The 13,269-nt window shown below is 30.1% G+C and overlaps 2 protein-coding genes across 5 annotated transcripts in view; one reads left to right on the forward strand and one right to left on the reverse strand.

The window, feature by feature from the left end:
- The window catches only part of LOC111686939, a 360,960-nt gene that overhangs the window by 216,303 nt on the left and 131,388 nt on the right, over positions 1 to 13,269 (forward strand). The gene's annotated exons all lie outside the window — the stretch shown is intronic.
- Positions 6,562 to 13,269, reverse strand: part of LOC111686745 (protein folded gastrulation) — an 87,005-nt gene continuing 80,297 nt past the window's right edge. For both annotated transcript variants that reach the window (XM_046945549.1, XM_023449127.2), the window contains one exon: positions 6,562 to 10,638. In XM_046945549.1, coding sequence (XP_046801505.1) covers positions 7,828 to 10,377 — 2,550 coding nt within the window. In that variant the 5' untranslated portion in view covers positions 10,378 to 10,638 and the 3' untranslated portion in view covers positions 6,562 to 7,827. The remainder of the gene's footprint in view (positions 10,639 to 13,269) is intronic.

A 13,269-nucleotide genomic window follows, 5' to 3' on the forward strand; every position in this document is an offset into this window, starting at 1 on the left:
TTTTTTTTTTTTTTTAGTTTCTTTATTTATTTGCAATCTATCTATTCAAGATAATAAGCAAATTTGGTAGTGTAAAATAACAGGAGTTAGGCAGTTCCAACGAACTACATAACTTTATACAATAAAAATAGTTAACATTAATTTACATATGTACAAGATATTCAGATTAGCATCTAAATGGTAAATCTAATATGTGTGCTCGTTTCAGTCTTCGGATTTCAATGCTGTCATCTAAGAGTGCAACAGCAAGAGGATTTGTATGGTAACTTAATCTTTGAAGGTAGCTTTCACTAAGTCTTTGAATTTCTTCTTTTACGGAGCGCATATTTAAATCTCTACGTATACATTTGTTTGATATAAACCACGGCGCAGAAGTAATTAGTCTAAGTGTTTTGGATTGGTATCTTTCCAGAATATCGATGTTCGATTTACTTGCTGTTCCCCATAACATAATTCCGTAGGTCCAGACTGGTTTTAGGATAGCTTTATAGATTCTTAGTTTGTTATTTAAGTTTAATTCTGATTTAGGTCCCAGTAACCAATACAATTTCCGAATTTTTAACTTTAAATTAGTATGTTTACATTTAATATGTTGTTTCCATGTTAATCTTCTATCTAAGGTCATTCCCAAATATTTTACTGTATTTTCTTTTGGTATTTGTTCTCCATATATATTTACACTTGGACAGTCTCCTCTTCTAAGTGCAAATGTTATGTGTTTGGATTTCTCAGAGTTAACTTTAATATTCCACCTAGTTAACCACTTTTCGAGATGGTTGATATAATTTTGGATAAGTAGCGAAGCTTCTGTTGAAGATTGGCTTGTTGCAGCTATTGCTGTGTCGTCTGCATATGTTGCTACCACCACGTCATCTGTAATCGGAATATCTGCAGTAAAAATTGTATATAATACTGGGCCTAGTACGCTGCCCTGTGGTATACCTGCTTCGATTTCATTTATACTTGACCTTTCATCTTTACATTTAACGTAAAAATGTCTTTGAGAGAGATAGCTTTTAAAAAATAGATAGAATGGAGCTGGTAGAACTTTCTTTATTTTAAAAAGTAATCCATCGTGCCATACTTTATCGAATGCTTGTTGAATATCAAGAAAAATCGCAGAACAATATCGTTTGTTTTCAAAGGCGTCGGTGATTACATTCACGATTCTATGACATTGTTCAGGGGTTCCGTGTTTATGTCGGAACCCAAATTGATGATCTGGGATTATATTTTTTCTCTCTAGAACTGGCAACAATCTTCTCAGAAATATTTTTTCAAATATTTTGGAAAATATTGCAAGTAAACTTATGGGTCATTCCAACGCTGGCTTGATCAGAACATTAATTTAAATACGCGATTAAAAACCGATAGAGAAATAGATGATGTTAGTTTGTGATGTTATTATGTTGTTATCAAAGGACCTTAAATTTACATTTGTATTATAATTGATAAGTAAAGGAGAATGATCGGAGCTTAGGTCATCAAGATCTTTTATTTCCAATTGATTGCTTGGTATCCCTGAATAGACAGCAAAATCCAACAAGTCCGGAAGTTTTCGTGGGTCTGATGGCCAATATGTAGGGGATCCAGAGGACAGTACTGAATAGTTATTATTTCTTAAACATTTATACAATTCTTTTCCCTTTGGATTTGAAAGTCGTGATCCCCACCATGGATGCTTAGCGTTAAAATCACCTCCAACAATAAATCTTTGACCCAGTGTACCAAAAAACCGATTATAATCTAAACATGTTACAGTATGTCGCGGAGGAAAATATATTGAGCTAATAATAATATCATAATTATTACACTTTACTTTAATATTAGTTGCTTGCAGGAAGTAAGAGTGATGGTGTGCATGTTTTTATTTTTAACTTAAATATATACATATGTATGTATGTAAGAGTTTCTACCCAGCGGTTTGGAGGAAAGTTCCGAACATACACTTAAGGTGAACCATAGCCACCGGACTACCCAGATTACTAACCTTTTTAACATGGGCATGTCCTACAAGGAAATTAATCATCACCCTATAGCCCACAAAAGAGATGAGAGTGTCTCCAAGTATGTAGTCTAAAGGATAAGAATTGCTGTAGTGCTTAATAACCGGTACTGCGATAGAATCTGACTTTTAAATTTTGGAATTTATAGTTACTCATATATAACTCTAAAAAACAGAATTTGTTATACATATTACTGAGGTTTTAATAACTTTTTAACTCATTACTTTTCAATGTAATTTTTTCCCTGCTTATTTTTGTTTAACATTTAACTATTCATTATCTTTGCAGTCAGACAAAATCTGACAAAGTTTTTCCTTTTTCTCTCCCCCCTAATTGAATATTTTTTTCAAGTGTCCCCTGACTTGTTGACTTAATGTACAGTAAATTGCCGATTGTCCTCGATTTAGTGTACGAAGTGCACGTTGGTGATGAATAACCCAATATATACAAGCACATATTAATGTAACTCACTGTTTTTACGTGTACCCAGACTCCTTGTCGAACTGCTGGGTAACATATGAGAACTTGAATCCGTATGTGTAAATTTAAGAATAAACTCTCCAAGATATATAAAATCTATATATCTATATTTATTTGCCTTAACACCGTTAATGCTTCTACACCACAATTATGTACCAAATAACACTTAACATAAATATTTTTGGGCGAGAGTCCTTTTTTCACATACACACATACTTGCAATTGTATGTGATTGTATATGCATACATACACACGTTATAAAACAAAGCCAGAAAAAAAAAAATAAATAAATGTAGGTGTTGTTAGGTATTTCGTTAAAGCCTTTATAACGATTTGATATAGAGCTAAACAGGCAATAAGGATTACAACACAATATTCTATCGGACATGATTAGGATTACTCTTGATTGTTAAATTCTTGTTTCAATTATAAATTAATTTAGTAGAAATCTTACAATTTAAGGGCTGCAAGAATGTGTGAGTATTTTTAATTTTACAACCATTTATTCTGCCTTATTCATAAGCATTTATCAAAGGTTAACAGGACAATTTTGTATGAACTTTTATTTATAAACCTTTGATAAAAATAATTTACTCACAAACGCTTGTTATTTGCAATTATTAGAATTAGATCTTTAACTCTACTTTTCGCAGCAGTTTGAAATTTTTTAAACGCTTACAAATCTTGGGAGCTAAGCGTGAAATATACAACATTATGTTATAGCACGTAACCTGTAAGAAATATTTTAACAAATCTTATTTTGTTGGAAAGCTGAGATCCATACGATTCTAACAAGTATAAATATGGTGGACATACCTTTATCCGCTAAGGAGTTTTAGCAGGAGTAATACTCTCTTTAACTTGGAACCTAATGCAGATATTTTGATAAAGGTTCGTTTATTAGAAAGCCGAATTCATTACGCTTCTAACGAGTACCAATATTATGGGCATGTTAAAGTATTCTCCGAAAAATTTTCTGGTACTAGGAGTAAGTAGTAGGTTGAAATCCACCAATGACAAGGTTAAAAATGTTATTACTCCTAAAGGGGTAGGTCGAAATTTTTTAAACGCTTACAAATATGATGGACTTCCATCGAGCCGTTTAGGAGTTATACCAAGTTAATTCGAACAGTTTCTTTCCAAAAACGCTTAGCGTGAGTGTTATGTCTTATCTAATGTTTAAACGCTTATAACTTCAAACTACATGAACATATTTGGGAGATATTAGTATCTTTGGAAAGGCCTCGAACTCTACTTTCTAAGCAAGTTTATCTAACTTCAAATTAAGTGTCAAAAATGGGAACTTTAGGAACTCTTCTTTAACTGGAACCTAATGCAGATATTTCAATAAAAGTTCGTTTATTAGAAAGCCGAATTCCATACGCTTCCAACGAGTACCAATATTATGGGCATCCCTCAAGAGTACTTGGAGTTACAAGAGGTCAAACCGAATAGTGGTCATGTCAAAGCCTTGAAATTGCGCAGCGTGTCCATGTTAAAATATTCTCCGAAAAATTTTCTGGTACTAGGAGAAAAAACTGAGTAGTAGGTTGAAATCCACCAATGACAATGTTTAAAATGTTATTACTCCTAAAGGGGTAGGTCGATTTTAAAGATATTGGTGTCCCTGAAAAGGTCTTTAACTCTACTTTTCGCAGCAGTTTGAAATTTTTTAAACGCTTACAAATCTTGGGAGCTAAGCGTGAAATATACAACATTATGTTATAGCACGTAACCTGTAAGAAATATTTCAACAAATCTTATTTTGTTGGAAAGCTGAGATCCATACGATTCTAACAAGTATAAATATGGTGGGCATACCTTTATCCGTTTAGGAGTTATAGCAAGAGCAATACTAATAGTTTTCATCCGAAAACGCTGAGAGTAAGTGATATGTCTGTCTTATGTTTAAACGTTCATGAATTCTAAACGACTGAAGATATTTTAAAGATATTGGTATCGATAGAAAGGCCATAAACTATACTTTTTCTCAAAGGTGAAACTTTTAAACTGCTTGCAACTCGTTGGAGCTAAGCGTTAAATATGCGAAAATCAGTTATAACTAGTAAGCTGTAAGAATTACTTCAGCAAAGATTATTTTATTGGAAAGATGAGTTCCATACCCTTCTAACGAGTACCAATATGATGGACTTCCATCGAGCCGTTTAGGAGTTATACCAAGTTAATTGGAACAGTTTCTGTTCAAAAACGCTTAGCGTGAGTGTTATGTCTGTCTAATGTTTAAACGCTTATAACTTCTAACTACATGAATATATTTGGGAGATATTAGTATCTTTGAAAAGGCCTCGAACTCTACTTTCTAAGCAAGTTGAAATTTTTTATTAAACTCCAAATTAAGTGTCAAAAATGGGAACTTTAAGAACTCTTCTTTAACTTGGAACCTAATGCAGATATTTTAATAAAAGTTCGTTTATTAGAAAGCCGAATTCCATACGCTTCCAACGAGTACCAATATTATGGGCATCCCTCAAGAGTACTTGGAGTTACAAGAGGTCAAACCGAATAGTGGTCATGTCAAAGCCTTGAAATTGCGCAGCGTGTCCATGTTAAAATATTCTCCGAAAAATTTTCTGGTACTAGGAGAACAGAACTGAGTAGTAGGTTGAAATCCACCAATGACAATGTTTAAAATGTTATTACTCCTAAAGGGGTAGGTCGATTTTAAAGATATTGGTGTCCCTGAAAAGGTCTTTAACTCTACTTTTCGCAGCAGTTTTACAGTAACCTGTAAGAAATATTTCAACAAATCTTATTTTGTTGGAAAGCTGAGATCCATACGATTCTAACAAGTATAAATATGGTGGGCATACCTTTATCCGTTTAGGAGTTATAGCAAGAGTAATACTAATAGTTTTCATCCGAAAACGCTGAGAGTAAGTGATATGTCTGTCTTATGTTTAAACGTTCATGAATTCTAAACGACTGAAGATATTTTAAAGATATTGGTATCGATTGAAAGGCCATAAACTATACTTTTTCTCAAAGGTGAAACTTTTAAACTGCTTGCAACTCGTTGGAGCTAAGCGTTAAATTTGCGAAAATAAGTTTTGTGTCTGTCTTATGAACTGAAGACTGAAGATATTTTAAAGATATTGGTATCGCTGGAAAGGCCATAATATTATTTCATTAAATTTCCATTCAAAAACGTTAGGTTGAATGTTATGTATAGCTAATGTTTAAACGCTTTTTACTTCAAACTACGTGAATAAATTTGGTATAGATTAGTGTGTTTAAAAAGGCCACAAACTTCGTCTTTAGAATAAAACAATATTTTTATATTTTTCTAAAAACATTACGAGTTTTTTATTGTTACTTTTGTTTAGATTTTTGTTAAAAAAATAATATTCGTAATTTATTTTTATGTATATTATTAACATTTACATTTAGTATATTAATTTATATTAAGAAAACATAATATAAACAATAAATACAAGGAGAATTCTAATTTTTACTTCCTATATAAGTATGTACACAGATTACTGAGAACTTCTTTTTATTAATTTAATAAAAACTTTTAAAATAATAGTTAAAAATGATAATCAAATTACAATAAAGAATGTATAGCTTTAAAGACAACTTTATAATTGGGGGAAAGTTACAGCATAATAAGTAGTAACAATAACACAATTTTAATTGAGTTACACATATTTATGTTATTATTTTCTTGTATATGAATGTTAAAGTTTGTTATTTTATTTTGAATAAAATTATTAGTTAGGCAAGTTTTTTTTTAAATTTTAAAGTATTTTTAAAGAGATTCTTTTTATTATTGAAATTTTAATATTAAAAAAAAAATATTTATAAAAGAGTTGACTTAATTAATAATCTTAAAATTTTTGTACATAAAACATTGAATATAAAAGGTACTTATAAAAATTATAAAATAATATGATAAATATTTTTACAAACTACAAAATAATGTTTACATATATTAATGTTTTAACTACACTCTAATAAAGACAATTAAATGGAAATATTATACTTTTTACACTTAATATTGATTTTTTTTCGTATAAATACTTATTTAATAATATTTGGGATTAAAATTTTTTTATAGTTTTGTTTTTACTTATTTAAGGTTTTTTGTAAATCACAAGTAAATATTGCTACTGGTCTCACGTATTTAGTGTAACCCTTTTTCGATTTTTTGTTCTCCTCAGTTCTTCTAACATTTTATAAAACAAATTATATGTACAAACAACAACAACTTAAAATTATTATTAACACAAAAAATAATAACAAATTGTAATACAAAAATTTATTTAAATTTTCTTTAACTTCCTGTTGTAATGTTTGGGTGGATTTTAGAAAAAAGGCATAAATTTTATTAAAATCTCATAAGTAAATATAATATCGATAATTTAAAGGTATGCTTTAAAATATGTATATGACGGCGTAAGATGATGGGATCAAAGGTTAAAAACTCTTAGAATTTCAGGATGTAAATATAAGCTTTTTGAATAAAAAGCACAGAAAAAAAGAATAAGAAATTCAGTTTAAAAAAGCTTTTTAGAAAATATATTAGAACATTTTATTCCTGCAAAGTGTAAAGGAATCTAAAATTTGTAAAAAGTAATTAAGCTCTTATTTAATTAAAACTGTCATTTCAAATCGTGTTTGAATTTTAACATGACACGGCATTCCTAAATATCAAAAGTTTATAATCTTGTTTAAGCTTTTGAAATAATAAACAGTTAAGTTTATAATAAAAGCCTTTAAAAATCACAACAAAGTTGAATATAACAGAAAAAAGCTATGAAAATAATAAGTAAAAATTTATTTTTGCATAAAAAATGCTGATTTTTAAAAAAATATAAAACAGCCACAACTTCAAAATATTAACCATAATAGTAAACAAAGTGTCTGTACTTACTGCTCAAAAAAAGACAAAACTTCATACTCTGCATTTAGTTAATACTGTTTAAAAGCTTTTGATTGAGTAAAATTATTTTACAAACTTTAGCTTTAACCAAAGTAAAACAAAACAACCGTTTATTAAACCTTTTGCAAAATTTTTGAAAACATTACCAAAAATATTGAAAAGAACTTTGTTTTTTTTTTTAATTATTTAAAACCCAATTATATAAAAGGTGTTCAACGTTAAATTATACTTTGCAGTCCATTAAAAACGTTAATACTTTCTTGTTAACGTTTCAATGATGCTGACAACAATGGTATATCTGGACCCGAAAGCTTTAAAACCTTTTTCACCCATCATTGACTAAATAAAACTTTAAAGTTTTTTATTTAATACTTTTGAGGTGTTTTTTTAGTTTTCCCTTCAAACATTTATACTAAAAAACAAAATTCAAACTATAGTTTAACTTGATTTGGGAGCATGATATGCTGACCAAAATCGTAATAACAAAGGTTGTTCTTCGGATTTTACCTCTTGTTCTTTTTCCACTTGTTTTTCACTGCTTATAGGTTTATCTAAACGCCAGGCCACCGGCAGCCACCAGTAGGGTTGATAAGTGTTACTCTCAGTAGAAGATTCTAGATTTTCACTTTTACCGCTGGCGGAAAAATCTTTAATTGTTGTTGTTTCCTCTGTTGTTGTGGATGTAGAAGTGGTAGGGTCTTTTCCAGTTGAAATACTGTTAAAACCATTTATTCTAATGATTTTACTATTTCTATTGCTGCGCATAGAAGAGGAAGGCGTTGATTCACTTATTTGTATATCATTCGAAACTTCTTGTGTGCTTAAAGTTGAGCTTTTGGTCGTTTTAAAATTTTCATGTGAAGAACTTTTGGGAGTTGTTGATGTTAATAGTGGCATTATTTTAGACCATATTTGTAAAGTTGATGGAGTAGGTTTAGTTGCCATTGTTGAACTTTCACTCAGAGAAACAGAAGAGCTACTTGACTGAATTTTATCAGGCAATATTGTTTTGGTTGTAGGGTTTTCTGTTGTTGTAATTGTTGCTTGCATTGATTTGATTGTTGTTAAGGTGGTAGCTGGTCGTATGCCCTTCACTAACTCGTTAATTAAACGTAATTCTTCGGTCAGATCAATTTCACTTGATAATGGAATTGTTTCAATTTCTGTAGCCTTAGTTGCTGCTGCTGCTTCTGTTGCCTCTATTGTTGTTGTAACACTGCCAGAGCGCTGTATTTCTTCGCTGTCTTGTTTGGCAAAATGTTGGTAGTAAAACCGGTCATTATTATCTTTTTCATTATGGACTGTAAGTAACGGTGTCACTGCTGTTTCTGGTGTTTTTGTTACAAATTCATCTTGTGTTTTTGTTTTTGTTTCGGTTTCAGTTGGCAGGTTAGTAACAGTTGTTGTAGTTGCTGCTTCTGTTGTTGTGGACAACACCTCAACCGGTTCTACTTTCGATTTCTTTAACACAACATGTTGTTGATCTTTTTGGCCTTTGCGCATTCGCTGTAATTCTTCAAAATCCTTTTGAGCTTGTTCTTGTTGCAACAGCAATTCTTTAAGTTCAACTTGTGTTGCTGGTGTGGTAGACAAAGACGAAGATGTTTCAATTATAGTTGTGTCATCCAATTGTATTGGTGTTGTGGTTTCTAAAGGTTCATCATTCGTTACGGATTCCAAGGTTGTATCTTTAACGTCATCATTATTGGCATTATCATCAACATTACTATCACTATCATTGCTTATTAATGGATTTCGGGTAACACTTCTTGTGTATTCCTGTTTATCTTTCACTTCCACATCTTGTTCCATTACATTGGGTAAAGTCGTCATTTCTTCATTCTCCACATTGAGGCTTAGAGTGTCTAGGGAACTTTCACTGGGTTCTTGAGAAGAAATTGTAGTAAGTGAAGAATTTTCTGCTGTAGCCACATTCGTGTCTTGCAATGATGTAGCAGTCGCCTGTTGCAACATGGGCAAAAAAGATTCAGTTTGTAATAATGTCTGCAAATCATTTTCTACCTTTCTGTCATGATCATCATTGCTTGTTGTAGTGTCTGTATCCATTATAGAAGTGACCAGTTGTATGGAACTATCATTTTGTACTATCGACAGCTTATTGGGTTTTAGAATTTCAAAACCAGCAGCTGGCAATGAAATGGCTTCGATCCTAAAGTCTGGATCATCGGCCAAAGTTGTCAAAGTATAAGTTTCATGAGCTACATTATCAGTGGACAAAGAGGAACCTTTCTCGCGCTGCATGTAAATTTCAAAACTATTTTCAGAAATATTTGATGCTTCACTAACCAAATCATTAATGGCTGTTATGTTGGCTTGAGCATTGGTAGTTTTGTTCGTTGTCTGGGGAGTAGTCAATGTAAAATTTTGTTGCTTTTCCGAGCTTTGTACACCTTCATTTGATATTGATGAATAGTCCTCCAATGGTTCTTCATGAAATATATTGAATTTATTTTCAAATATATTAAATTTTAAAGGTTCATCTTTCGAGGGTGGCTTCAATTCAACCGTTATGCCTTCTACAGATTTTTCTGCTTCCCCAATTTGCATTTCACTTCCATAAGGTAGAGGGCTACCCATTTCTTCTCCCACATCATCGTAATCGTAGAGCTCATCGGTTTGGGTATTTCCCACCAACAGACCCAATGCATTCAAATCTATCAATACATCATTGGAACCAATAACGATGGGTATACATTTAGTGTCCACCTGTTTGTGTCCCTCCGGACACTCCACTCGTAATGGCAAAGTAAATATTGATTTTGGTGTAACTTTACGTGATTTTACTTGTTGTTTTTGTTCCGGTGGTAATTCAATCCAGGCCTGCCATGCCAAATTTTCCACTGTACTTTCGATGGGCTTCGATGTAACAGGCAATGCCATCGTTGTGCTCAAGGGCATATCAAGTGTCATTAACACTTGCATTGCCACCAGTAGCTTTACTATAAATATTGTGGGTGTAAAATACATTTTTTACTTTTTTATTTACTAGTTATAGGATTTTAAGTTTTTCCGTTTGTTATACGCTGTTTTATTTTACTTTTTTGAATTTTTTGTTCGATTTATGCTTGTAAACTGAATCTGTTATTGTATATTTAATTTCGGTTTTTTATACGCAGTTTTTTTGCAATTTTTGATGTTTTGCGGACATTAAAAATATCTGAGTTAATTACAATGTTGTGAATGTTTAGCGTGTATACTTTGATTCGTTCGTATAAATACGGTTCAAACCTGCAAAGAAAGCAAATTTTAAACACAAAGTTAAATTAATATTTTCATTTTGAAGTGAAATAAAAACCGTTACAATATATTAAAAATGGAAGATGTGGGACAATTAGAAATAAATATTTTTACACATTTTCAACTAAAAAAAAAATCTTATATTAACTAGATCACAACTCGAAGAGAATTAGAATAGAACTAGATCAGCACTAGAACAGAACTAGAACAGAACTAGAACAAAACTTGAACAGAACTTGAACAGAACTAGAACAGAACTAGAACAGAACTAGTACAGAACTAGAACAGACTAGAACAGAACTAGAACAGAACTAGAACAGAACTAGAACAGAACTAGAACAGAACTAGAACAGAACTAGAACAGAACTAGAACAGAACTAGAACAGAACTAGAACAGAACTAGAACAGAACTAGAACAGAACTAGAACAGAACTAGAACAGAACTAGAACAGAACTAGAACAGAACTAGAACAGAACTAGAACAGAACTAGAACAGAACTAGAACAGAACTAGAACAGAACTTCAACAGGTTGTACATCTCAGAATTTACAGTTATACCATTAAAGATATCGTTCTAAAGATAACTTTTTTTACAAAACAAAAGAAAAAAAGTAGATTTATTGTTAAAATAAACACTTAACATTTTTGTGTTACACATACCAAAATAACAAAAAAATATAATAATAAGTAAATGCAAGAATTACAACATCAACAACATTCTAAGAATCTACAACTTTAAAGACGAAGAAGAAAACAGTAGGCAGATATTTAACCTAGACATAAATAAGATACAAGAGTGAATACATTTATCACGGAAAAAATTTATCACATCATAAAAAAACAATGTTTTTTATTTGTTTATGTACTTAATAAAACATTAAGTGGAAAATATCTGTAGAAAAAAACACATTTTCAAAACATTCTTTTAGACAACCAACCAGTAAACCATACCCTCCTTCATCCACATTCGTACTATGATCGACGTCGTACCGCAACTGATGGATGATGGTGATAATTATGATCAGCATGATATTGCAGTTATATCACATTACTTTAGATAATTATGACATTGTTCTTTTTTATGATGATTATTGTTATGATTATTTTTATTGTTATATATATGTAGTGTAATAAACATTACTTATTTATGCATTGTTGTATTCTTTGTAATACAACATATTTATGTTGCTTTTTTTTCTTTTTTTAATTCAAAAGTTATTTTATGTATCTGTTGGTATGTGTAAATGTTGTCGATTTAAATGTCAGTAAGTAGTGTAAAAATAAGGTATAATTTTATTTTAAAAGCATCAGATTTTTGTTGTATTATAAAATACATGTGAAATTTTTGTATGGGTAGAATTTAAATAGACAAAACAGTGGTGTAACATTGTTCACTTATGGTTAAAGAAGTTTTTTATTTATTTCTATTTGTTGTGTTTGTATTTACCTTATGAAAGCTGTGTGTTTAGAAATTTAGTTTGAGATTTTTTCCCAGACTTATTAGATGATAATTTGACGTGAACTTTAAAATAATAAAGCAAAGTTGTATGAGAATTTGTAAAAAATTAACATGTAGAACAGTGAGTAGCAAAACTACTTTTATGGGAACATTATTTTCTAACTTTGATTTAGATAAATTTCTGATATGAAGATCTTGAGAGTAGGTTAGAGTAAGATAATATTACAAAAAACCATTAAAAAATATTAACAAATTTTATATACGTACTTATACTATTTAAATAAAGCATTTCTTTAAAATTCAGTTTTTAGAAGAAATAAAGTGTTCATATAGTTGGGCGAATCCGAGAACTACAAGATATTTTCCAAAATTTCCATATTTTTTACACATTTTATATACATATTAACCTTCATTCCCAGCATTGGTTTAATTATTTACAAATATATTTCAAATATTATAATTTGCTTGGTTTTTTATTTGTTAAGCAACAAAAATCAAATTTTTCCCAAACAAATGTTTTAATTAATCAGAAATTACACCAACCAGAAATTATCTTAAAATTTATGGAAATTTTAAAATTTAATTAAAAATTTTCATAAAAAAAACTTACAATAACAACAAATATATACAAGGTCAATAAGACGTAAAACAGCAGATAAACGCAGTTTGTTGAAAATTTAAACAAATAAATACACCCAGCACACAAATGTAATAATGAATAAATAAATAAATTGATATGATAAAAACATATTTTGTTTGGAATAGTAAAATCAAAACAAAGAAAATAATTATTTCAAACCAAAACTAATAAACAAATAGTTTTTTTTATAGATAAATTAATTAGATAATCAAAATTGAAATGGATATTGCAAATAATCTTTTCCAACTAGAACAATTCACTTAACAAACTGCAGATACAATTGACTTAGGGTTGCCGCCATTTCGGTGGATCAAAGGAAAATTAATAATCATTTTTTTTATAAATTTTTTTTAAATAAATTTTCTGGGAAGTTTTTATTATAAAAAATTTTTAAGAATTTTTTTTATAGAAAGATTTTAAGAAATTTTCCTTTTATAGAAAATTTTTAAGAAATATTCTATTCAGGTAAATTTGATTAAATGTTCAATCCAATTTTGAAACAAAGACAAGGCAACCCTTTTTT

Source organism: Lucilia cuprina, chromosome 3 (genome assembly GCF_022045245.1).
Source record: "Lucilia cuprina isolate Lc7/37 chromosome 3, ASM2204524v1, whole genome shotgun sequence".
Taxonomy (NCBI): Eukaryota; Metazoa; Arthropoda; class Insecta; order Diptera; family Calliphoridae; genus Lucilia; species Lucilia cuprina.